The 23,515-nt window shown below is 41.9% G+C and overlaps 1 protein-coding gene across 4 annotated transcripts in view; it reads left to right on the forward strand.

The window, feature by feature from the left end:
• The window catches only part of AGO2 (argonaute RISC catalytic component 2), a 108,346-nt gene that overhangs the window by 28,579 nt on the left and 56,252 nt on the right, over window positions 1–23,515 (forward strand). The window contains exons 1-4 of one of the 4 annotated variants that reach the window (XM_077809753.1): window positions 4,148–4,252; window positions 4,764–4,827; window positions 7,955–8,075; window positions 18,084–18,268. In XM_077809753.1, the coding sequence (XP_077665879.1) occupies window positions 7,971–8,075; window positions 18,084–18,268 (290 nt within the window). In that variant the 5' untranslated portion in view covers window positions 4,148–4,252; window positions 4,764–4,827; window positions 7,955–7,970. Of the gene's footprint in view, window positions 1–4,056; window positions 4,253–4,763; window positions 4,828–7,954; window positions 8,076–18,083; window positions 18,269–23,515 lie in introns of those variants that run through there. The other 3 variants (XM_077809751.1, XM_077809752.1, XM_077809754.1) reach the window with 3 other exon arrangements.

Raw genomic sequence — 23,515 nt, forward strand, 5'->3', positions numbered from 1 at the left:
ACAGTATGGCCATTCTTATAGATTCATAGATATGAAGGTCAGAAGGGACCATTATGATCGTCTAGTCTGACCTGCTGCACAATGCAGACCACAGAATCTCACCCACCCACTCCTGCGATAAACCTCTCACCTACGTCTGAGCTATTGAAGTCCTCAAATCATGGTTTAAAGACTTCAAGGTGCAGAGAATCCTCCAGCAAGTGACCCACGCCCCGTGCTGCAGAGGAAGGAAACAAAAAAAACCCCAAGGCCTCTTCCAATGTGCCCTGGAGGAAAATTCCTTCCAAACCCCAAATATGGCTATCAGCTGAACCCTGATCATGTGGGCAAGACTCCTTAGCCAGACACCCAGGAAAGAATTCTCTGTAGTAACTCAGATCCCACCCCATCTAACATCCCATCACAGGCCATTGGGCCTATTTATCATGAATAGTTAAAGATCAATTAATTGCCAAAATCATGTTATCCCATCATACTATCTTCTCCATAAATTATATTACATATTCTTAAGGTAAAAGCATTAGAGAAAACATATTAAAAACAATAAAAGAATCTACACACACTTTTAATAAGGTTACCAGATATCACTCCCTGACTCCAATAAGGGCTCTGGCTGGTGAAAAGTCCTTCAGACCCCACCTAGGGGTTTTTCTGTTGTCACAAATTCAGAATAGCTGTTAGCTCAGAACAAGTATGCCCATGAATCTGAGATTTCCTTCTGTTTCTCATTCAAGTCTTGGGGCTTGTCTGCACATAAACTGCTACGGCAGCACAGCTGCATAGCTACAGTGAAGACACTATCTATGTTGACAGGAGGGTTTCTCCCATCAGTGTAGGTACTCAGCCTCTCCAAGAGGTGGCAGCTAGGTCAACAGGAGAATTCTCCCATCGTCCTAGCACTGTCTACACCTGGGGTTAGGCTGGTTTAACTGCATCGCTCAGGGGTGTGGATTTTTCACATGCCCGAGCAACATAGTTATATTGACCTAATTTCCTAATGTAGATCAGGCCTTTGATCTTTTCTCACCTAACAGATGCTAGCAGACAATGGGTTTTTCCACAGGGCACTTCCTTCAGCTTCAAAAGGATGGGTCCAGAGATGGGTAATTTGCATTCCCGTCCTCCCAAGTATTTCCTAGTAAATTTACTCAACTGAAAATTTGATCTTGCCTTAAGAGAGTTCTCTGAAACTCATAACACTTGCCAGGGTTTACATTAGTCCTGCGTATGAAGAAGTTGCATATGATTCCACCATAATACATCAGCATTTGCATTTTTAATATATTGAACTAAAATACTTATAATTAATAGAATAATGCTTAACTTAATAAGATTTGCCCAGGATGTTAGAGGAAATTGCCATATCTGACACAATAACTATTCAGATAAATTTCATTGTGTAGACAAGCCCTTAGGCATAACTAGTTTGGAACCTTTCTATCTGAACTAAGGTCATGTCTAAACACAGAAATTGGAGTAATTTATTGCCAAAAACCACATTTAATGCAGAGTTATGGTTGACCAGCAGTTCCTCAGACCTCGAAGGCACCAGTATTTAAACATCTGGAAACCAGGAAATAACTAATTAAGGTGAAATAACTCTGTACTTCCTGGGTTTAAAGACACAAATTTAAGGTACGAGATTATCTCGAAAATGAGTATTCAACACCAGGGACTAAGGTAGACTTTTTGGAATGGGGAGGAGAACACCTTATAAGATGAATGGATGAGTTCACACCTCTGAAAACTGTTGTCAGGATGTACTAATCTCCGTATACCTGTGGATTTTAGAGCATTTTGAATATGTAAAAGCAGCTCATGTCGTGGGGCACTGTATACTGGGAACCTCTTGGCCAACACATGAGTCCAGTGTGTTCCCCTAACTCTACTCCTGGCTCTCGTGTTGTGCAGCAAGATTCTGATGGAGTGGTGGTGCCACCACAGTTAGGGTTGCACCAGGGTTTCCATTTTAATTGGGGTGGAAGAAAATCTACCTCAAGTCTGTCTTTTGGGTTAGAGTAGGATTCCTAAATGTTGATTGTAATTTGTGTGCTGCTCAATTTTATTATAGCAGTTTTTTGTGGAATAATGTAATCTGAAGTTTCCTATGGCTTTTAAAATGGGCCATGTAGCTAACACTATTCTAGTGTCTGTCGCTTCCCTTTTCCACAGAAACTACAGCACTTAGACATTTGTACTGGGACATTTGTGATGTGAATCTTTTGGTTTCCAGAGACTAGATGAACTATTGTAGAAAGGTCAAATTTGTTTTCTGTGTTTTTTCATAATAAACTCCTCTTTTTACTGGGGACAGTATACTAGCACCTTATTAATCAAAGTTGGCTTACTTTAGTATTTAAATTAGGGCTCTTTTATGGCTGGATTTCCTGTCGGCTCCAGACTGGATTATTGTAGTGCATTTTGCACAGGATATCTTGGTTTTAAATTCTTCATTTAAAGCAGTAATCTAAAAAATTTCTTTAAATCACTGTTTTCAATCTTTTTTCCCCAAAAGAAAAGTCAATTCCCATCTGTTGGTGGTAAAGCTAAACCATGTGTATCTATTTTCATATAGGTTAGCTGCTTCCCAGGCTAAAACTGCTGTTTAATAAACATTACTTATCTCCTTTGAGCAATGACCTGTCTTATTTTTTCTTCAGTCTTCATTTTTATGCTACAGTAAAAAGGGAAGCCATTTCTAATTCATTAAACAATAATTTATAAAAACGTAGGGTGAGGGATTATGTTCTCTGTGCCTGGGTAACCTTAATTATGCCCCCTCATGTATATTAATTATAACACTTTGATTACACAACCACATATCTTTTTCACAGGAACCTCTGCTTCATTCACTGCAACAGGCATCTATTCAATATTTCTTCTTATCCTCATCACTGAATATGTGGCCTCAAAAGCTGCACCTGAATACATTTTAAAAAAAAAATCCTCTTGTACTTTTGTATTGTGCTCATCACCATAGTATCTGGTGTCTCAAACATTAATTAATTTATCTTCATAACACTCCTGTGAAGTAGGAAGTTATTCCCCTTTTACAACTGAGGAGCTGAGAGACAGATTAAGGCCAAAATTTGCTAATGTTGGGTCCTCAGTGACAGCGACACCTGTGGCCTAATTGTTTCTCAGAGGTGCTGAGTAACCTCAGTTTACACTAACTCCCAGTAAGAGTAGGAGTTGTGTTCTCTGCTTCTGAAAATTAGGTCTTTTGAGTCTCAAATCCTCATCCAGAAAATGAGGCGCACACAGTGGCTACCTCCAGAAACTTTTGCTTTAAAAATCTGGGCCTTAAAGGTATTTAGGCATTGCTGCGCTCAGCACTCTGCCTGATTTAGGTGCCTAAATCTCCTTTTAAAGGTTTAGGTTTAAGTGACTTGTCCAATGTCACATTAGAAGTCTGTACAGAAAACCTGAATTCTGGCATTTCCTGGCATTTTTTAACCCTTAGGTTTGCAACCTTAACTACTATTTTTAATGTAGTTTAGAATGCGAGGTCTTTGTGCTTGGCTTGAGTATTTGGGCATAGCTCCGTTTAGCAAATACTGAAGCCAAGCACAAAAGATTTAGCATACTAATTTTGTGAGGAGCACTGTGACTAAGTAATGAGCTTTAGGTTCTCCATATTAGACAACTGGGTCCTAGTTCCAGCCCTTAAAGAAGTTCTTGTTTAGCTTCCCAGGTGCTCCGTTAACTCACCTGTAAAAGGACAGAATGCTAACCTACCTCCTGTGGCCTTGTTCAGTAAAAAGGGTTGTGAAATATACAGAGTAGTTAACATCAGTTGGGGAACAGGTGAGTCCAGGTTTGCTGGCTTCCAGCCCAGGATACAGGTTTTCATCTGTTAATTCACTATTTTAAAAAAAGCAAGGGATGAAGACTAGGTTTAAAAATGCATTTTTAAAATGGTATTGAACGTGTGTGTGTGTGTGTGTGTGTGTGTGTGTTACTCTTCTCACTGCATGTACCTAATGTGGATAATTTTTGTGATGGATATTTTAATTTGTGCTTTTTTTTTTCCCCTCCCCCCCCCCCCCCTTTCAGTGCTTGCACCTCCTCCACCATTGCCACCACCAATACAGGGATATGCCTTTAAACCTCCTCCTCGACCAGATTTTGGTACTTCTGGAAGAACAATCAAACTACAGGCCAACTTCTTTGAAATGGACATTCCTAAAATTGATATCTACCATTATGAATTGGATATAAAGCCAGAGAAATGCCCAAGAAGAGTTAACCGGTAATATCGTTATACTTTGCATTCCCCCAGTTTTATTTATGTTTTCCCTCCATTTACACTTTTAAAAAAGAGGAACTTTTAAGAAGCTAGGGTCCTGTACAGGCTTTCACTTAGGGCACCTGGGGACATGGATATCCTTGTTGTTCATCAGATGTGGTAGTATCTTCCCATTTGAATACATCCTGCTTTGTGATATCTATCAGCAAGCATTATTTCTGTTAGTTTGGTTTCTCCAAGTCTTCCTGTACCAACCTAGAAATCCCACCTGACTTTTGCGGTGGTTGTAGCTTATTTTGAGTGAAGTTTTCAGCTTTTGATCCAAAATTACTGGTGGCATAAGCAGGCAAAACTCCATTAGCTTGAGTGGAGTTATTCCAGTTTGTACAAGCTGTGAATTTGACCATTGTTGTTTACTGCTTAGTTCATAACTAAGTGGAGTCAGCTAGCAAGCCCCTTAAAAGGGGAGGTGATATTACCAACAACTTGTTTTCCTGTCTTCACCTACTGACAGGGGGAAGTAAACCCATTTGTCTGTGCTGGTATAAGAGGACTTTGGAGAAACTAAATTATAACAGGTAAGAAATTACCCTCCATCATCTTCTGTATTAATGGAAGATATGCAAGTGAATACAGATAGCGAGGCCAAAAAGGTATGGATCAATTTTGCAAATTACTGATGGCCAGGGAAGCAAAAAAAATTGTATTTTTCAATTCACCTGTTAAAAGTATTGTAGTGCAATCTCTTTGTCATGAAAGTGCAACTTACAAATGTAGAATTTTTTTTAACCTAACTGCACTCTTATTAGACAATATTTAACATGCATGGAATACAAATAGCTGTTCTATACTGCATCTTCCTGCTCTGTTGGAGTATTTTTAAATGTAATATTTTAAAAACTTAAAAACAAACATAATGGGCTAAGATCTACACTGTGTAGTAACTTCATTGGACCAATTTCTCTTCTTCCACCAGTGCAACTCTATTGATTTCAGTGGAGTTGCATCAGTGTAAGAGAGTACTTGAAAAAAATCTAAGTGGAGGTTGTTTAAAAATTATGAAGAATCTTGGCAACTGACGTAATAGTGACCACGTCAGTGCAGATCAGGGAAAATCATGTTCACAACAGGTAGTTGCTTACCAGTATAATGTTGAATACATATAACTGTTTGCTCAGATCTGCCTTTACTCATCAGTAGCCATCATGATACGGTGATGAAGGCCGTTGTAAGAACCTGGATGAAGAGATACCGTTTACTGGAAATGAAGATCCTATTTGCACTTTTCATAATTCCACGCTATGTCTGTTTTCCCAATGCAGCGTGGGAAGAAAAAAGAATTTATTTACAAACCTAGTGAAGTCTGAATTTTTTGCTTCAGACTCAAACAGAAAACTTAATTTGCTTACAGTTAATATTGCTCAACCCCAAATCCCATGGACACCACTACGAAAGATGGTTGGAAGACAAAGTTGGAGAAATTCATAAGGCATAAAATTGTAATAGTGAGTGTTATTAACCATCAGAACAATTTACCTAGTAATGTAGTGGATTCTCTATTGAAGTATTTAAATCTAAGAGGATCTCTTTGGAGGAGATAAGAGGAATCAAAGTGGTTATCTTTCTAAAACAGTATGTCATAGCGAAATCAGAAGTTACAGGTTTGATGCTGAAATTACTGAGTGCAGTTTTATTGTCTATGTTATGGAGGGCAGACTTGATAATAAAAATGGTCCCTTCTTGCCTTAAAAAAAATCTAAATTTATGAAATGTCAAGGAAATCACCAATTAAGGCAATATTCATTCTTCACACTACTTAAACGCACTCAGACTTCTGTCTTAGGGTTTTGTACTGGCACATACCACTCTACTGTGTACCTCCCATGTTAACTAGATTTTCAAGATGAAGTGCCTCATGGATTTCAACTTAAATGTACTTATAGTCTCAGTGATGTCCTTCAAGAGATTTAAACCCAGATGTCTGGAATAAAATAATTCCAGTAGACTACAAATTCCACTACAAACTCATTTGCATATCTGACATATAACCAGCTACAATACACATTCCAAATTCCTCTGCATCATACTCTAATGCACAACCTATAATTCCAATCACACTTTTTAATTTGTAGTCTTAATAGTTATATGTACTGGTAAATGCTGTTGTTGTTACATGAAAAAGTACGAGCCCACCTACTCCTGAGGGCATTCTGTGCCAAAAAATTCTGTGCAAAATATTTTAAAATTCTGCAAATTTTATTTGTCAAATAAATGTGGAGGCTCCATCATGGTATTGGGGAGCACAGGCCACTGACTGCAAAGAGGTGGGAGATCTCTGTGCAGCTTCCCCCAGGACGTGGACCCAGCAGTGATGCTGCACCCAACCCTGACACCGCACAAGGTCCGGCTTGCCCCAGAGCCATGCCCTTCTGTGCCAAGTGTAGCAGTGTGGGCAGGCAGGCTCAGCAAGGCAGGATCCAAATGTGGAGAGGCTTAGTGTGGGGGGATCCAGGTGTAGATTGAGAAGGTTATGTGTGGGGCAGTCTGGGTGCGGGTGGCCCAGTGAGGGATCCAGGTGCGGGGCGGGATCTGGATGCATAGGGGCTTGTTGGGGTGGGGGGGTTCTGGGTGCAGTGGTAATGGGACTCTGCAGGGGGGTCCAGGTGAAGGTGGTTGGAGCTCAGCAGGGGGCGTGGGGTGTCTGGGTGTTGCAGGGAGGCTCATCGGGAGGGTCTGGGTATGAGGGGATCCGGATGCTTGGGGGTTGGGCGGATGGGAGAGCAGCTCCCTGTACAGTGATCCCTCCCCCTGCAGCTGAGGAGCGATTGGGTGCAGGGAAGGAGGGGGAAGAGTTTGCAGAGCTTCCTACAGCTGGGGGAGAAATCTAGGGGTGGGTCTAACACAGCCCCAGATGCCGTGCAGGGGAAGAGGAAGTCCCGTCCTCCCCAGCCCAGCAGGGACTAGCAGCTAAGCCCGGCACAGGCTAGGAGCCACCAGCTGGGTCTTCCCCAGTCCTGCTCTCTGCCCCACAGTGATTTACCTCTCTGCCGGCTGCCCTGGGCACCCAAAATATACTGCTGAGGAGGGTTGCATGACTGCTTTTGTGACTTCCCTTTGCTTTCCCATCAGAAAGTTTATTTTTTCTGTGGGGAAGCAAAGAAATCTACGGGGGACATAAATTCTCCGCATGCCCAGTGGTGCAGAATTCTACCAGGAGTAGAGGTCAGAGTCAAGATTGTTATTTGAGTGTGATGCAGAGGAATTTGGTGTATACATTGTGCACAGACCCAAATCATTCCCTCGCCTTAATTCTTCCTTTCCCAATGCTGTCCTGCTGCCTAGCCCATCAGTTGTGTTCTGCAGATGAGAGCCATGGAGAAGAGCAGCTTATATTACGTACGTGTTCTGTCTCCTAGAATAAACTAGGTAAAACACTGGGGCTATAAACTTTCCAATGAGAAATCAGGATCAAATTTAGTAGTCCCAAGAAACAAACAGTTTATGCAAAGAAAATTTCATAGAACAAAATCAACTTCCGTTGACTCTTCAGATGAATAAAATGAATATGATCTTTCATGCTGAGTTGTTGATAACCCTTCATGTAACAGCCATTGTTTTTTGTTTCCTCTTGATTACATAAACATATTGGGGTTCTTTTGGTACTCTGTTCAAATTGTGATAACTTAATTTTCTTTATATTTTCAGAGAAATAGTTGAGCATATGGTCCAGCACTTTAAAACACAGATCTTTGGGGATCGTAAACCAGTATTTGATGGAAGAAAAAACCTTTATACAGCTATGCCACTTCCTATTGGGAGGGATAAAGTAAGTTTTAAAAATAAATTTCTAGCCAGAGGTTTTAATATAATGGCTTCTCACATTGTGACTTCAAGCCTTTTAGGTACCAGGTGATTTTATACTTAGAGTGAATCCCTAGACAAAGACCAGTCTTATTATGGCATTCTGACACAAATTCCAGATAAAATAACTCACACCGTGTCTGTGGTCTGAGTTCATATTATAATACTTGTCCATTTAGAATGCAAGCTCTTTAGGGTTGGGACAAGTTTATTATTAATGACTTGCATTATAGTAGTGCTCAGAGGCTCAAACTAATATTAGGGCTTCATTGTGCTAGATACTGTACAAATTCTCAGTGAGAGACCCTTAAGAGGTTTCTTACAGTTTAAATAGACAAGATAGACAAAGGGTGAGAAGGGAAACAGATTTGGAGAGATGAAGTGAGTTGCTCAAGGTCACACTGCAGATCAGTGGCAGAGTTAGGAATAGACCTTGGGGCTTCCTAAGCACCAGTCCAGTGTTCCATATGCTAAACCACGCTGTCTCCAACTGTCCCTTACAATGTGTTTGTACAGTACCTAACTCAACCAGACCTCTAGTCATTACGATTATACAAATGTCTACTATTTTATGATATCAAATAGGTGTGCTACAGAAAAAATTGGATTATGCCCCATCTTATCGAACAATTATTACTTAAGCACAAACTAATATCTAAGAAAACTATGAATTGAGGATTTAAGATTCTTAGCGACCAAAAGACTCTTTATCAAATTCTTCACTTAAAATTTATATCTGTTTACTTCTAAGAAGATTTCTTCTTCTGTGTTGCTACAGAATTTAACTCAAGCAAGAATCTCTAATCTAAAGTATTCTCAGCAAATGTACTTCTAACTTCTAAAGCTGTCTTCATGAGTTTGGCAAGTCCTATTGAAGCCCATACTGCAAAAGTTAATTGGCAACAGCGGTATTGCCCAGCTTGTGTATTTTCTAGTGTCCATTCTGTGACAAATAGAAATATTTTAAACTATATGCATTTAACCAAAAAAACAAATAGAAAATACCATATATATGTCTGGTGGATAAGCTAATGCTGGTGTTGAATCTCTGAGTTCCTTACTTTTTATTTTACTGTAACCTCAGTATTGAATTAACCTAGGTGTGTGTGTGTGTGTGTGTGTGTTTGTGTTTTTTTTTTTTTAAGAGAAATTGCTTGTGCTTAATGGTAGCATTTAAATGGTCCTAATTACATTTTATATCTTGAGTAAGCTCTTCAGGGCAGGGACTGTCATCAAACATGTTTGTGAAAGGGCGCCCTACTCTTGATGCTTTAAATTCAAAAGTCTGTCTGTATTAAATGATATGTGGAGGGAATTAAGTGTGGCAACAACTTCTCAGCAGGAAACATATTTATCTCTCATCTAGATTTGCCATTCCTATGGGTTTCCTTCTGTTCAACTGTATGGAGTTGAGGTCAGACCTGGCATTCTGGGTAGAGATGATATTCCTCTCAAAATGGGGAAAGCCTCAATTGCAGCTGGCAGGGGAAGACACAACAGGCAGATCCTCAGAATTCTTGCTCTACCTTTCCCCAGAGCACACATTTGCAAAAACTGACCTCAAATTCCTGCACTCAAAAACTTTGGTTTTAGTTAAAAAATTAAAAATGCCTCAAAAGTTGTGAGAATGAAAATGGGGGGTATAGAGGAAATAGTTTTGGAACTGTAATTCCAGTGTTTTGCTTCAAAGTGAATACTGTAATTATAATTTGGAAGAAGTATTCAGGTGTGTGGGGTGTACCTGGCCCTTTGTGGTCCTCTATTGGAGGCCCATCAATCCTACTATATCCTCCTCTTCCCCCCAGGAAGGAGCAGCAAAGGTGGGTCCTCCAGGCCTACCTAGAAAGGCTGCACGGAAGCATAAAATCAGAGCCCAATATGCTGAGATAAAAGGAGCTGCAGGGCCTGAGGTGATCAGTTCCTGGCTGGGACAAGAAGGGTGAGGAAGGGTGTGCTGCTCTGGCCACAGGAGCTTGACTGGCTGCCTTTACTGGACCTAAAAGAGAGAGGACCTGAAATTTCTACCTCCCTTAGGATTAAAGGGACTAGATGGGAAGAGGCCCAAAGAAGGCAGCAGCAGCTCATTGATGGGCTTAAAGGAAGCAATACTGTACATGGCTGCTGTTTATAGGGTCCCTGGGTTGGGAACTGTAATAGTGGGTGGGCCTGGGTTCCTCCACCAGTCACTGGGGAAGTGACCTAAGCCCTGAAAAGGGGACAAAGCTTGTTTAGAAGCCTGAGTGAAGGGTGGGATTTAAAGAGCCCAGAGATGGGGCTGAAGACTCTGGTGAGGACCAACAGTTTGTTGAACTCTTGGCTACACCGGAATGGGTTCATTCATTTTGATTCTGTGAATTGGCTGGAGGGAAAAGACACTGAAGAGCTGAGGAGCTCCTGGGGATCCCCCGCAGCTCCCCAGCCACCACAGGCGGGTGTCCCTCCCAGCCACAGGGCAGGAGCCACAGCTCCCAGCCACAGTAGGGCAGGGTGCTCAACCCTCCTCCCTCCCTGTTTTGTCATGGACATTTTTAATAATTGCCCGTGACGTGTCCATGACTTTTGCTAAAAATGTCTATGAGAAAATCGTAGCTTTAGCTATCAGTTGCTGAGGTTAAACTAACTCCAGCTGTTCGATTTACAGAAATAACTCCCTCCTGTGTTATCTAACAAAACTTTTTTAAATAAGTTAGCTGTTGGGTAGAACCCTGGTATAACGGGGGACACTCACCTCTTGTAAGTGCCTCTTAGAGGCTGGGTGTGATACTACAGGACAGCGGTGGCAGCTGAGGAGCTGCTGGGGATCCCCTGCCAGCTCTGGGGATCCCTGCCACTTTTGGCGGCAGGAGTACCCCGCAGCTCCCGGCCACCAGGGGAGATGGGGGTACCCTGAAGCTCCCAGCCACTGTGGACTGAAGTCCATGGAGGTCTGCGGAAGTCACGGGTTCCGTGACTTCTGCGACCTCTGTGACAGTTTACAAAGGGCTAATGGCAGAATGTTTTAATCTCATGCAGCGTGTGTGTTCTGAGCATAGTTTTTATGTATATATAATTGGCTCACAATTAGACAAAAACCTTAAATTAACTTTCCTCTTCTTCCCAATAAAAACAAAGATGTGGACCAAGACAGAGTTTAGGGACTTTTTTCCTTAATGTTTCTGCTAACATATGTAAAATTTTGTCTGTAAAATAAAATTGCACGGAGGTTAATAAATTGATTCAATTACCCTGGAAGAAACATCTAATATAAACAAACATACACCAGTTTAAATCATGCTTAAACAGATTTAGTCTGAAGTAAATTATCACATGAAGCTAATTTGATCCAAGTTCAGTTGAAACCTGTTGGTATATATATTAAGTGTTTTTTGCTTCAGGATAATTAGTGTGTGTGTGTGTGTGTGTGTGTGTGTGTGTGTGTGTGTGAAAAGTTAAGGACTGGAGGCTTTTACTGTAGTATGGCAAGACATGTATGACAGAGAGAGGTTTGTTACAATTTTCTAGTTTTAGCTTCTCATAGGGCATTTTCCACCAACCATGTCAATGCAATGAACGCCCCCTTACCGCTCATCCTAGGTTATGTTTTACATCTTAAAGGATTGGGATTATCCACCCGCTCCCTTCATGTACACTTAGCCACCATCATGGCCTTTCACCCTGGTATGGACAGCCACTCTGTTTTCACCCACCCATTCATGAAAAGATTTCTGAAAGGCCTCCAAAATCTTTACCCTCACATACGGGATCCCACTCCAGCTTGGGACCCCAGCCTGGTACTTCGCTCCCTTACTAGACTGCCATTGGTTCAAATGGCAATGTGCTCTGGTATTCATTTATCCATGAAAACAGCATTTCTTGTCATTATTACCTCTGCTCGATGGGTAAGAGAAATTGGCGTGCTCATGGCATAACTCTTGTACACAATTTTTAATAAAGATAAGGTTACCTTATGTCCATACCCAAAATACCATCTTCCTTCCATCTAAATCAATCAATCCACCTTCCCTGCTTCTTTCAAAACCAAACAGCAACCAGCAGGAGGTGACATTGCATTTTATCAGGACAGAACTAAACCTTTCAGACAGTCACCACTCTTATTCCTGTCAACAGTGGAAAGATTGAAAGGCACGGCTGTTTGTAAACAATGTCTTTCCAAGTGGATGTTGCAGAGTATACACCTCTCCCAGCACCTACACAATAGACAGCCTCCTCTTGGAACTCAAGCACATTCCACTTGGTCTCTTGCCACGTCGATTGCCTTTCTCAACGTTTTCAAAGCAGCCACATGGGCATCTGCAGACACTTTTAGCCATCTCTGCGTGATTAGTCATGACATAGCATCAGATGCCCTACTAAGACACACTGTTCTATCATCTGTATTAATTAAGCCACAGCCCTCCAATTAGGGGCTGCTTTATAGTCACCTACAGTGAAGCACCCATAGACACCTCACTAGAAGAAGAAGAGGTTACTCACCCTGTGCAGTAACTGAGGTTCTTTGAGATGTGTGTCCCTATGGGTGCACTACCTGCCCTCATCTTCTCTGCTTTGGAGCTGAAAGATAAGCTCTCCAGCAGAGAAGGAACTGTGTGGGCGGTTGAACCACACACCGATATATATAGATGCTGCTCATGGCGCAAGACGGAGAGGTGTGTACATGCTGTCCAATAGGCTCTGCTACCAAAGATCTCCAATCCCAGGGACAGGGGGCACTACCGCACCCACAGTGGAAAACCCACAGGGACACATCTCGAAGAACCTCAGTTACTGCACAGGGTTAGTAACCTTCTCCTCTGTTAATGCCACAAATGCCAAGTTACTTAACCTTTCTCTGCCTCACTTTTTTCATCTCTAAAAATTAGAATAACAATACCGACTACAATGGGGCACCATGAGGCTTATTTCATTAATGTCTAACGCCTGGCCTACTCTTAAAATTTAAGTCAGCATAGGTATGGCACTCGGGTGTGAACAGTGCACACCCATGAGCACCATAGGTATGCTGACCTAGCCCCTGATGTAAATGTAGGTAGCCAGATAGAAGAATGCTTCTGTTGCCCTCGCTACCGTTGCTCAGGGAGGTGGTGTTTGTATAGTGATGGAAAAACCGCTTTTCGTTGCTGCAGACTGTGTCTCCGCTAAGGGATTATGCCAGCACAGCTATGGTGCTGTAGCTATGCTGCTATAGTCCCCACAGTGTTGACATGGCCTGCTGTTGTGATTTTCAAAGGAATTTAAGGGAGTTAGGCACTCAAAGCTCAATGGAAGTAGAGCACCTATCTCCCTAAGGCTTGTTTGAAAATCCAACCTGAAGCATTTTAGGTTCTTGAATGAAAGGACCTATATATGGTCAAATTATTCTTATTACTCCATTCTTATTTAATATGTATTTTGTAAATGGAGAAACCAAGCCACAGAGAAAGCAACTTCCCTGGAATCTTACACTGATTCATTGGTAGAGCTGGGATCAGAAGTCAGGAGTTCCTGTCTCCGGCTACTGTTCTCTAACACTTGATATACTGCCTTTCATTATTACTCCAAAGGGAATTCTGCACCAAAAAATTTAAAATTGTATGCAAAAAAAAAAAAAAAATTATGCACACAATATTTTAAAATTCTGAAAATTTTATTTGTCAATAAATAAATTTGGCTCCACAATGGCAGTGGGGAGTACAGGCCACTGACTGCATTGAGGTGGGAGATCACCCTGAAGTCCCCTCCTCCCCCTGTACAGGGACTCGGCAGTGAGGCTGCACCTGATCCTGACACAGTGCAAAGTCTGGGCCTGCCCCAGAAACACCCCGGGGCTCTGCACCAGATACACCAGGTATGAGTGGGCAGGCTCAGCCCGGCAGGATCCCAGTGTGGAGGGACTTGGTGTGGGGTGAGAGGTTTGTGTGTTGCGCAATCTGGATGTGGGCTGCTCGGTGGGGGATCTGGATGCACGGAGGCTCATTGGGTGGTTCCAGGTGCGGGGGCAATAGGACTCTGCAGAGGATTCAGGTGAAGGTGGGTGAGGGAGGAGGCTCGGGGGGGGGGGGGGGGCTGGGTGCTGGGGAAGTGGGGCTTTATGGGGTGGGGGTGCAGATGCAGCTGGTTGGGGATTACTGGGGTGGGGGTCTGGATGTGGAAGGCTCATTGGAGGGGCCCAGGTGTAGGGGGGTAGAGTCTGTGAGGTTGACAGTTGGATGGGCCAGCTTACCGGGGGGAGCCCCAGCTGCTGCCAAGTGGACGCTACATGCCAGGCTCCTGCTTCTTCCTGTGATTCCCCTCTTCCCTTTTCTTCTCCAACCCTTCCCCTCACTCCCACATTCCCATCCCCCACCCTATTCCACTCCCCCTTCCCTCGTTTCCCCCACCCTCTCCTTACCCAGCCCCACCGTGGGCACTCACTGTTGCACAGAATAGAAAAACAGGAAGGCTCCCAGCACACAGAGGGGGAGCAAGGCTGGCACTAGGATCCAGGAGGCAGCATTTGGCTGCAGAGTCAGCGGAGCCCAGACACAGCTTCCTTCAGCTGGGCGCTTGCAGAATGAGGGAGGGCAGTGCCATGTAATCCCGTGTCCGCCCCGATGCCTCACCTCTGTTTGGAGGAGGGCAGTCCCCCCCAAAAAACTGCACCCATGGTTGCCCCCACCTTTCCCCCTCCCCTCTGTGCAGCTTCCCTGCTGTTTTTTGTTTTTTGTTTTTTTCCCCCAGGGAAACAGGAATTCTGTGGGGGGCGTTTTCTGTGGGTGTGAGGTCACGCAGAATGCCCCCAGGAGTACATTATAGAGGTTAATATGCTGGACTGGGTTTCAGAAGAACAAAGTTCAATTCTCCCATTGGCTTCCTGTATAACCTTCGGCAACTCACATAATATTCCTGTGTTCCTCAGTTCACTATCTGTATAGTGGGCGTAATTGCACTTAGACTCTGGTGATGGATCAGTAGAGAGACAGTACTGGCCAAGACTAAACTTTTTTCTTTGGGCCAATTAATCCCTGGTACAATTCCAGTGAAGTCAGTAGAGTTATACCAGGGATGAATTTGGCCCTCCGTAGTTCTCTTATTCCTGCTAGTATAACATATGGAAAAAGTCTCACTGAAATCTCTTACTTCATCATATTCTGCTTATTCTGTCAAACTAGAATGTGTAAATGAGATCTTTAAAAATGTTTATCATTGGATAATGCGTGTTGGTCATTACCAAATTAAAATTGTGATTTGCAGCTCTTACTTTAAAAGTTTATAAGAGCTTCTTACAGCCATGGATTATGGGCTACCCTTTGGACCAAGTGCATTTTTATAGAGAACTCTGTAAAACATAAAACTTTTTGTAACATCTGATTCAGACAAGACCATCTGTGAAGAAAATAACCTGAGAATGTTGGATTTAAAACCCTACATATTTTAGGGATGACTGTGCTTTGATCTTTTTCAAATGGGTCTGGATTCAGTAGTAAAAACTTTGATCCAAATCTGGTTTAAATCAGCAACTCATTGCACCTGTGCTTACTTATATTAGGTATGAGTTTGGCCCTTTAACTTCTATTCATCCATCACATCCTCTCTTACAAGGCTTACCTTTATAGTAGTCTTTTAAAATAGGTGTTTCTGTACATGTTAGGATTTTGGGGTTCATGTTTTTTAATAACATACAGAAAGAATCAAATACGTGACCTAAAGAAATAAAGGTTGTAAGGTAGCTACCTAAATTAGGCTGTATCACGGAATGGGTTAAGCAAAAGTTCACTTTGTGGTTATTGGAATACAAACACTTGAATCACGTGTCTTTTTATTTCCATCAGGGATGCAAAGTTACTGCCAGACAAGTAGTCAAGTTTGTAAAAAGATAAAGAACCAATCACAAATGAGGGGCTTTGTAAATTGAAAACTGATAAAAAGAAATGGACATAACTTATCTGACCATGGATTATTTTTATACTATTCTTTTAACAGAAGATTTGTTATGTTTATCATTTTCATTGTTTCTGGTATCTGTTAAGTCAAGGTTACAGTAAAAGGGTGAAAAAAGTGTGGAAATGTACAGTTAGGGTCAGCTACACAACACTAGGGGTATGCTACACTGCAAATTAAACACCCATAGCTGCCCAGTGTCAGATGACTTGAGCTTGCGGGACTTAAGCTTGCTGTTTAAGTGTGGTGTAGATGTTTGGGCTTGGACTGAAGCCCATGTTCTGGGATCCTTACCACTTGTGGGCTCCAAAAGCCTGGGGTCTAGCCCAAGTCCAAACATCTACACTGCAATTAAACAACCCTGTAGCTGAGTCCTGTGAGTTCAAGTCAGCTGATGTGGGCCAGCTGCAGGTGTTTAATTTGCAGTATAGACATACTCTAACTCTCTTCCCCTTTAAGCCTTTGTACTTTGCATGTAAGGAGGAGACATTCTGATGGAAGTTTAAAGTGGGAAAAAAAAAAAACTCATAAACTCTCAGCCTATGGCTGTTGGAAACTTAAATTTTTATGTGCATATTTTATCAGTAGAGAATTCCCAGTCTGGGTTTGTTTCAAACTGGTGACCTAGAGATGAAAGGCTCCATTTCCTATTGTCCTCTTCTGAGTAATACAATTCGCTCCACAAGACACATTATCTAATGTATAATGTTATTCTGGGAGGAGTGCAGAGGCAGTAGATAGTATAGTTTCAAATTGCCTGTTGTACGTTCGCAACTGATAATGGCTAGGGAGCTGTCCAGTAAGAATTACTGACATTTCTGCTTTATTTTTACTTACAATTTTTTGACTGAAACAAGCTAATCGTCACAGCTAATATAAAAAGAAAAAGAGGTCTTGTGGCACCTTAGAGACTAACAAATTTATTTATGCAACCATCTGGTTCTATCACTGTTAACCTTATCTTCTCTTTGCCATTCCTTCCAGTTGTCTGTTACATCCACTGGATGCCTTTTGTTTATGTTGAAATTGTAAGCTCCTTAAGGCAGGGTCCATCTTCTAATGTTTAGCATCCCACCACAGTGGGAACTTAATTGGGACTTCTGGGAGCTACTAAAATGGAAACAAAAGCATATTTTCAAGAAGCCCTAATTATAGTTATAAAGGTTAAGAACCTCTCTCTCATCAGATGTCTTTGCAATGTATAATAAAGAATAGAAAAATAAAGAACAATCCTGACTCTTAAATTTAGTTAGGAAAAAATTGTGTGGGGGTGTGACAAAACATCCTCACATTCCTTTTTTAAACTTGACATGGGAGTGGCAGGCTCTAAACAGGTTTCAGAGTAGCAGCCGTGTTAGTCTGTATTTGCAAAAAGAAAAGGAGTACTTGTGGCACCTTAGCGACTAACACATTTATTTGGGCATAAGCTTTTGTGAGCTACAGCTTACTTCATGAGTCCAAAGTTAATCATAATATGTGAAAGAAATATCCTTTCCCCCTCTTTGTACATATTAATTTCCCTAGCACTCAAGTTGGCTTTATCCTTTACTAATTTACAAATCTTATTAAGAATAATGTTCTGGAAGACTGTTTCTGAATTCTTTTTCACATCATTTACAATGGATTAGCAGTAACAATATAAGCAGTACGTTGGAAGGGAAAGTCTGAACGGAGAGTCATGAATCCTAAGCAGACGATGACAACAGACCAGGCTCAATTCTGCTTATACAATAGCTGACTCCTGCATGTATTACATCAATATGTGTCTTTATATCTGCAATCAGACCATCATATTCCCAGTGGGACTGTCCACTTAATATAAGAGCACTGCCAACCTACAGTATTGCCTTAAAGGGGTGGGACGTGGAAAGCACATTCATGGAAATAATAATTGTAGTAAGAAGATCTAAACTAATAGATGGTGTTTCTCCACACTTCCCCCTTACATCTTTTTCTTTTTGTGCTCTCTTCAAAGTGTTAGATTGCTACGCAAAGCAACTCTATGCCCCTTCCATCTCCCCTGCTTTTTTGTGTCTTTAAATGGAAAGAATCATCTTGTTTTGTTTTCCAATTGTTGCAGGTGGAGTTGGAGGTCACGCTTCCAGGAGAAGGGAAGGACAGAATATTTAAGGTGGCTATAAAATGGATGTCCTGTGTGAGTCTGCAGGCTTTACATGATGCTCTTTCTGGTCGGCTGCCAAGTGTTCCTTTTGAAACTATCCAGGCTCTGGATGTAGTGATGAGGCATTTGCCTTCCATGAGGTGAGGGAAACACCTTGAAGGTCTTTATAAAATTATTTGAATTGTTTAAATGGTCATTCTAATTTAATGTGTATTTTCATGACAGCAGCAACTCTGTTTCTGTTGCAGCAGGTCTCTTCATGTGCAGGGAGCTAACTGGGAAAGTAGCAGTACCGCTGCTTTTGGACTGGCCTGGTCAACTTCTAGTCCCCAGTACCTAAGACTACAAGCCTGCTTCCCCATATTCTGTACAGAGAATATCCCCACCCCCCCGCTTTCCTTGCATTTTCATATGGTGCTTTGGCTTGTGCAAAATTTAAAACTTCCCTTCCAGCAAGCTTTGAGCCCAGAGCATTTGCAGTCATAGCAGTGCTATAAAGTCTTTTACCACACCACTGTCTGAATGTTCTTGCCCTATCACAGGTCCTTGGCCTGGAGGGGGCAGGAAAGGGATTGTGGAATGAGGAGAGGTCCAGGTCTACCAGCACGATGGCACTACTGATTTTTTGGCAGTCTCCCTATATGTGTATGTTGCCAGGGGTTTTTTTATTATTTTTTTATTTTATTTTATTTTGTGTTACCATAACACCTAGCAGCCCTAGTCATGGACCAGGGTCCCATTCTGCTAGGTGCTATACAAACAGAGAACAAAAAGATGGTCCCTTCCCTAAACAGCTTACAGCTAAGTATCAGATGAGATAATGGATGCAGACTGAGGGAGTACAGTGAAATGATATGGGTCAGTGTGATAGGCAGTGGTATCAGTGCACCAGCAGCCCAACTGTTGTCAAGTATTTTTTTTATGGGTATCATGGCAAAGGAGAGTTTTAAGGAGGATAATGAGGTAGCTTTGTGGATATTTACGAGGTGCTCCGCCCCAGCTTGAAGAGCAGTATGACAGGAAGCACAAAGGTGCTTGTTTGAAAATATAACAAGTGTGGGGTGGAAGCTGGCAGGGATGGGGTGGAGCCATTGGGGCAAGTGGCTGGATTAGAGGATGAGAAACTTCTTTTTTCTTCTTCAAGTAGTGTCCCTGTGAGTACTGCACTGGAGGTAAGTCTGTGCCTTTGATTGGAGATTTTTGGTAGCGGTGCCTATTCAGCTTGCGCATGTACCTCGCACATCCTCATGCCCTGTGCCAAGGCTATACGGGACTGCATGGGTGAACCAACCTTAGTTACCTTCTAGCATTTATTGTTGTTGAAACGGTTGTTCCCTTTTAAAAAAATCATAAAATACAATTTTTTTTTCATAGATCTAGTTAGTTAATAGTTTCCCCTTTTAGGAGTTACTTTTCAATATTTTACTTGGTAATGCCAGGCTCCCCGGGATTCAAGAGGTGCCTCTCCTACCGTGAGACTATTCTGATCAGTGATCGACATTCCCAGTGCATCCACTGTTTGGGTGTTACTCGTATCCCCTGTAAGTGCAAGGTCTGCACTTCCTTCAAGGGTAGCTCTCAGGGGGTGGGAAATAGGGATATCAAGTTCAAACTAATGATTATGACCAGCTTTCGATACCGCCTGTACATAGACCTCCCAGTACCACTAGTGCCCTATCAAAATCAATATTTCTGTCACCAAAAACCATTAGAGATATAGATGGTACTGCGGCACCGAGTACATCTATGCTACCAAAGTCCTCATTGACCCCTGCTAAGCAGAAGGAGATAAGGAGTACACCTTCAAATCTTGGTCACCAATGCACGAGAAGGGTATAGAGATCTCGGATCCTAAGGGGAGATCCGTATGGGCTCTAAGTGATGCTGGTACCACAGAGGTGTAGAGGAGTTTGTCATCTAAGACAGGCTTGGAACCAAGTTTGGATACTCCTTCCCAGAATGGCAGAAAGAAAAGGAGTACTTGTGGCACCTTAGAGACTAACCAATTTATTTGAGCATTTGAGCATAGGCTTTCGTGAGCTACAGCTCACTTCATCGGATACATACTGTGGAAAGTGTAGATCTTTTTATACACACAAAGCATGAAAAAATACCTCCCCCCCCCCACACCCCACTCTCCTGCTGGTAATAGCTTATCTAAAGTGACCACTCTCCTTACAATGTGTATGATAATCAAGGTGGGCCATTTCCAGCACAAATCCAGGGTTTAACAAGAACGTCTTGGGGGGAGGAGTAGGAAAAAACAAGGGGAAATAGGTTATCTTGCATAATAACTTAGCCACTCCCAGTCTCTATTCAAGCCTAAGTTAATTGTATCCAATTTGCAAATGAATTCCAATTCAACAGTCTCTCGCTGGAGTCTGGATTTGCAGTGTGGAATGTTGGTGTAGAGGGCTTCTACATCCATAGTGGCCAGGATGGTGGTCACTTTAGATAAGCTATTACCAGCAGGAGAGTGGGTTTGTATGTGTGTGTGTGGGGGGGAAACATGGATTTGTGCTAGAAATGGCCCAACTTGATTATCAAACACATTATAAGGAGAGTGATCACTTTAGATAAGCTATTACCAGCAGGAGAGTGGGGTGGGGGGAGGTATTTTTTTCATGCTTTGTGTGTATAAAAAGATCTTCTACACTTTCCACAGTATGCATCCGATGAAGTGAGCTGTAGCTCACGAAAGCTTATGCTCAAATAAATTGGTTAGTCTCTAAGGTGCCACAAGTACTCTGTTTCTTTTTGCGAATACAGACTAACACAGCTGTTACTCTGAAACCTGTCAGAATGTCAGAAATGCTATTGAGAAGAGTTCTAAGCCTGCTGCGGAACAACACTTGATACCGGTAACATGCAAACCGGTAACATGCAAACACCAAAACTGCTCAGCTACCTACAGTACTGATGAAATCTGAGCCAACTTACTTTCATGCCAAGCGCTTGGTACTAACTGCATTGGGACCAAAGCCGTCTTCCACAGGTTCTCACTTGCTCCCATCTTTATACCATTGGTACCACAAGAATTAAGGTACCCCAAGGAGAGTATTTTAGATAAAAATTTTGGACTAGCCTATAGCAACACTTTCTGGTGAATACTGTAAAAGTCGGGGTTTGCCATTAAAGCCCCAAATTCTCCAACCCTTTGGGCAGAAATTATGGCTACCAGAAAGGCTGTCTCATTTATAAATCCAATAAAGAACACCTAGCTAGAGTCTCAAAAGGATGTTTCAAAGGGTTGGAGAATTGGGGGCTTTAATGGCAAACCCCCCACTTTTACAGTATTCACCAGAGAGAAAGTGTTGCTATAGGCTCATCCAAAATTTTTATCTAAAATGCTCTCAGAATTTCATATTAATCAAACCATTAATCTCCTGGTTTTTTTCCTGAGAACCACAATGGGCTAGTCAAGAAGCCATATTCCATAGATGTCAGGAGGGTATTAGCCTTTTACCTAGATAGAAAGAAACAAACCATTTAGAAAATCTCCCAGACCATTGGTATCTCTTGCAGACAGAAAGAAGTGTTCAGTAAATTTGAAACAGAGTTTATCTAAGTGGATCTCCAGTTGTATTAAGATCTGATGTTCAGTCCCCTTTGAGTGATCGCACATTCCACACAAGCACTATATACTTCTATAGCATTACTTAAGGATATGCCGGTTGCAGATGTCTGTAGAGTGGCACCTTGGTCCTCTGTTCATACTACTTGTAATCATTAAGCCTTGGTGCTGTTTGCTCTGTAACCACATAAAAATGTTTGCTCTAAAATGTAGACCCTCCCCCAGTCAGGAGGGAAGCATTGCCAAGTGTGAAATACTAGTTTACCCCAAGAGATGTCGTCTCCTTTCCAATAAAAGGCCGATAGACACCAGACAAGCCATTGTGGAATATCGGTGGACAGACCATTTGTTGTTTGCTCCCTCCATACCCAAGTAGAGGAGATGTGCAGAAAGATTTGTCCCATCAGCTTGAGCTCTGGCGGAAGGGAATAAAAATCCCCATCAAGAAGAAATTGTTATCCCTGTGCTGTGTGGACTTCAAGGAGGGGGCAAGACTTCTAAGCATAAGTGAGGGATCCCCAGCTGTGTAGCTTGGGTTAGCTCTAAAGGACCTATGGAACTTGCACATTACAACAGCTATTATTTTTTGAAACCTAAGACGATAACTCGTTTGTTTGTATGTTTACCTGCTTTAATCTTGTAAATAACTCCTCATTTCTTTTCTTCGTCAATAAATCTTTAGATCATTTATTATCGGATTGGCTTCAAGCATTGTTTTTGGTGAGAGATCTCAGATACAACTGACCTGGAGTAAATGACTGGTTCTTTGGGATAACCTGAATATTGTTGTGATTTTTTTTGGTCTAAGGGACCATCTGTCACAAAGGCAGGTTTGCTTGGGTGGCAAGATAGATCAGAGGACCTAGGGGACTGTCCAGGACTCCATGTTAAGGTAGTTAAAGTGCTTTAGGAGTTCACACTTGATACTTTATTTGTGAATTCTACACTTAGATTTCACCATCAGTTTGGGGTTTGTGGTGGTGTTTGTAATAGTCTGCCCTGAGGCTGGTACTCATGTTCATGTTCCACTTCAGACAGCATGACAAGTGAAATGAACGGCTCTTTTGGTGAGTGGAGAATTGAAGAAGAGGTGAAGGCAATGAAACTAGAGCTAAGGGGTTGGATGGGTCATCAGCCTGGAAAATGAAGTCACTGAGGATGGGTGTGGGATAGTGTGAAGACAGGAAGAGAGAGAGTTAAGAGACTAAATCAGAGAGGATGACTACTTATGGATGATTATCAGCAAACAGTTTATTTTAGTTATCTTCATGGGCCTTTTTCAAATTTTAATTAATCTAATTTACTTAAATGTTTTTATCACCTAGGATTTATTTAAATAACCTGTTTCTTTGTGTTGACATTTGCTAATGAATAAAATGGCAGCTCTAAGGCCAGATTCTGATCTCAGTTACACTGGTGTAAATTCAGACTAAGCTATTTGATTTTCAAAAAGGAAATTGCGAACAGAGATCAGGAATGAGCTACGATCTTCAATTTATGTGACCGAAGGAATTCTTTAGGTGCTCAAATAAACAGATACTTAAATTACAAAAGCAGCAGAATAGCTGTTTTTCCTGACCTGAGCACTTCAGTATAGGCCTGCAGGAGGGAACCGGAAGGACCTAAATAACCCTGTCAGTGAAAATATGGAAATTGGAATCTTGTACCCAAATTCTATGTGACTTTTTTTTAAAACGCCAAAGACTAATTTTTCTGAGCAATGACATTTACTTGATTTAGTAAAAGTATCGGCGTCGAAAATACAGATGCTAATTGGGACACTGATATGTGTGAATATTTTATGGCTGCTACT

The sequence above is a fragment of the Eretmochelys imbricata genome, chromosome 2 (genome assembly GCF_965152235.1).
Source record: "Eretmochelys imbricata isolate rEreImb1 chromosome 2, rEreImb1.hap1, whole genome shotgun sequence".
NCBI lineage: Eukaryota > Metazoa > Chordata > Testudines > Cheloniidae > Eretmochelys > Eretmochelys imbricata.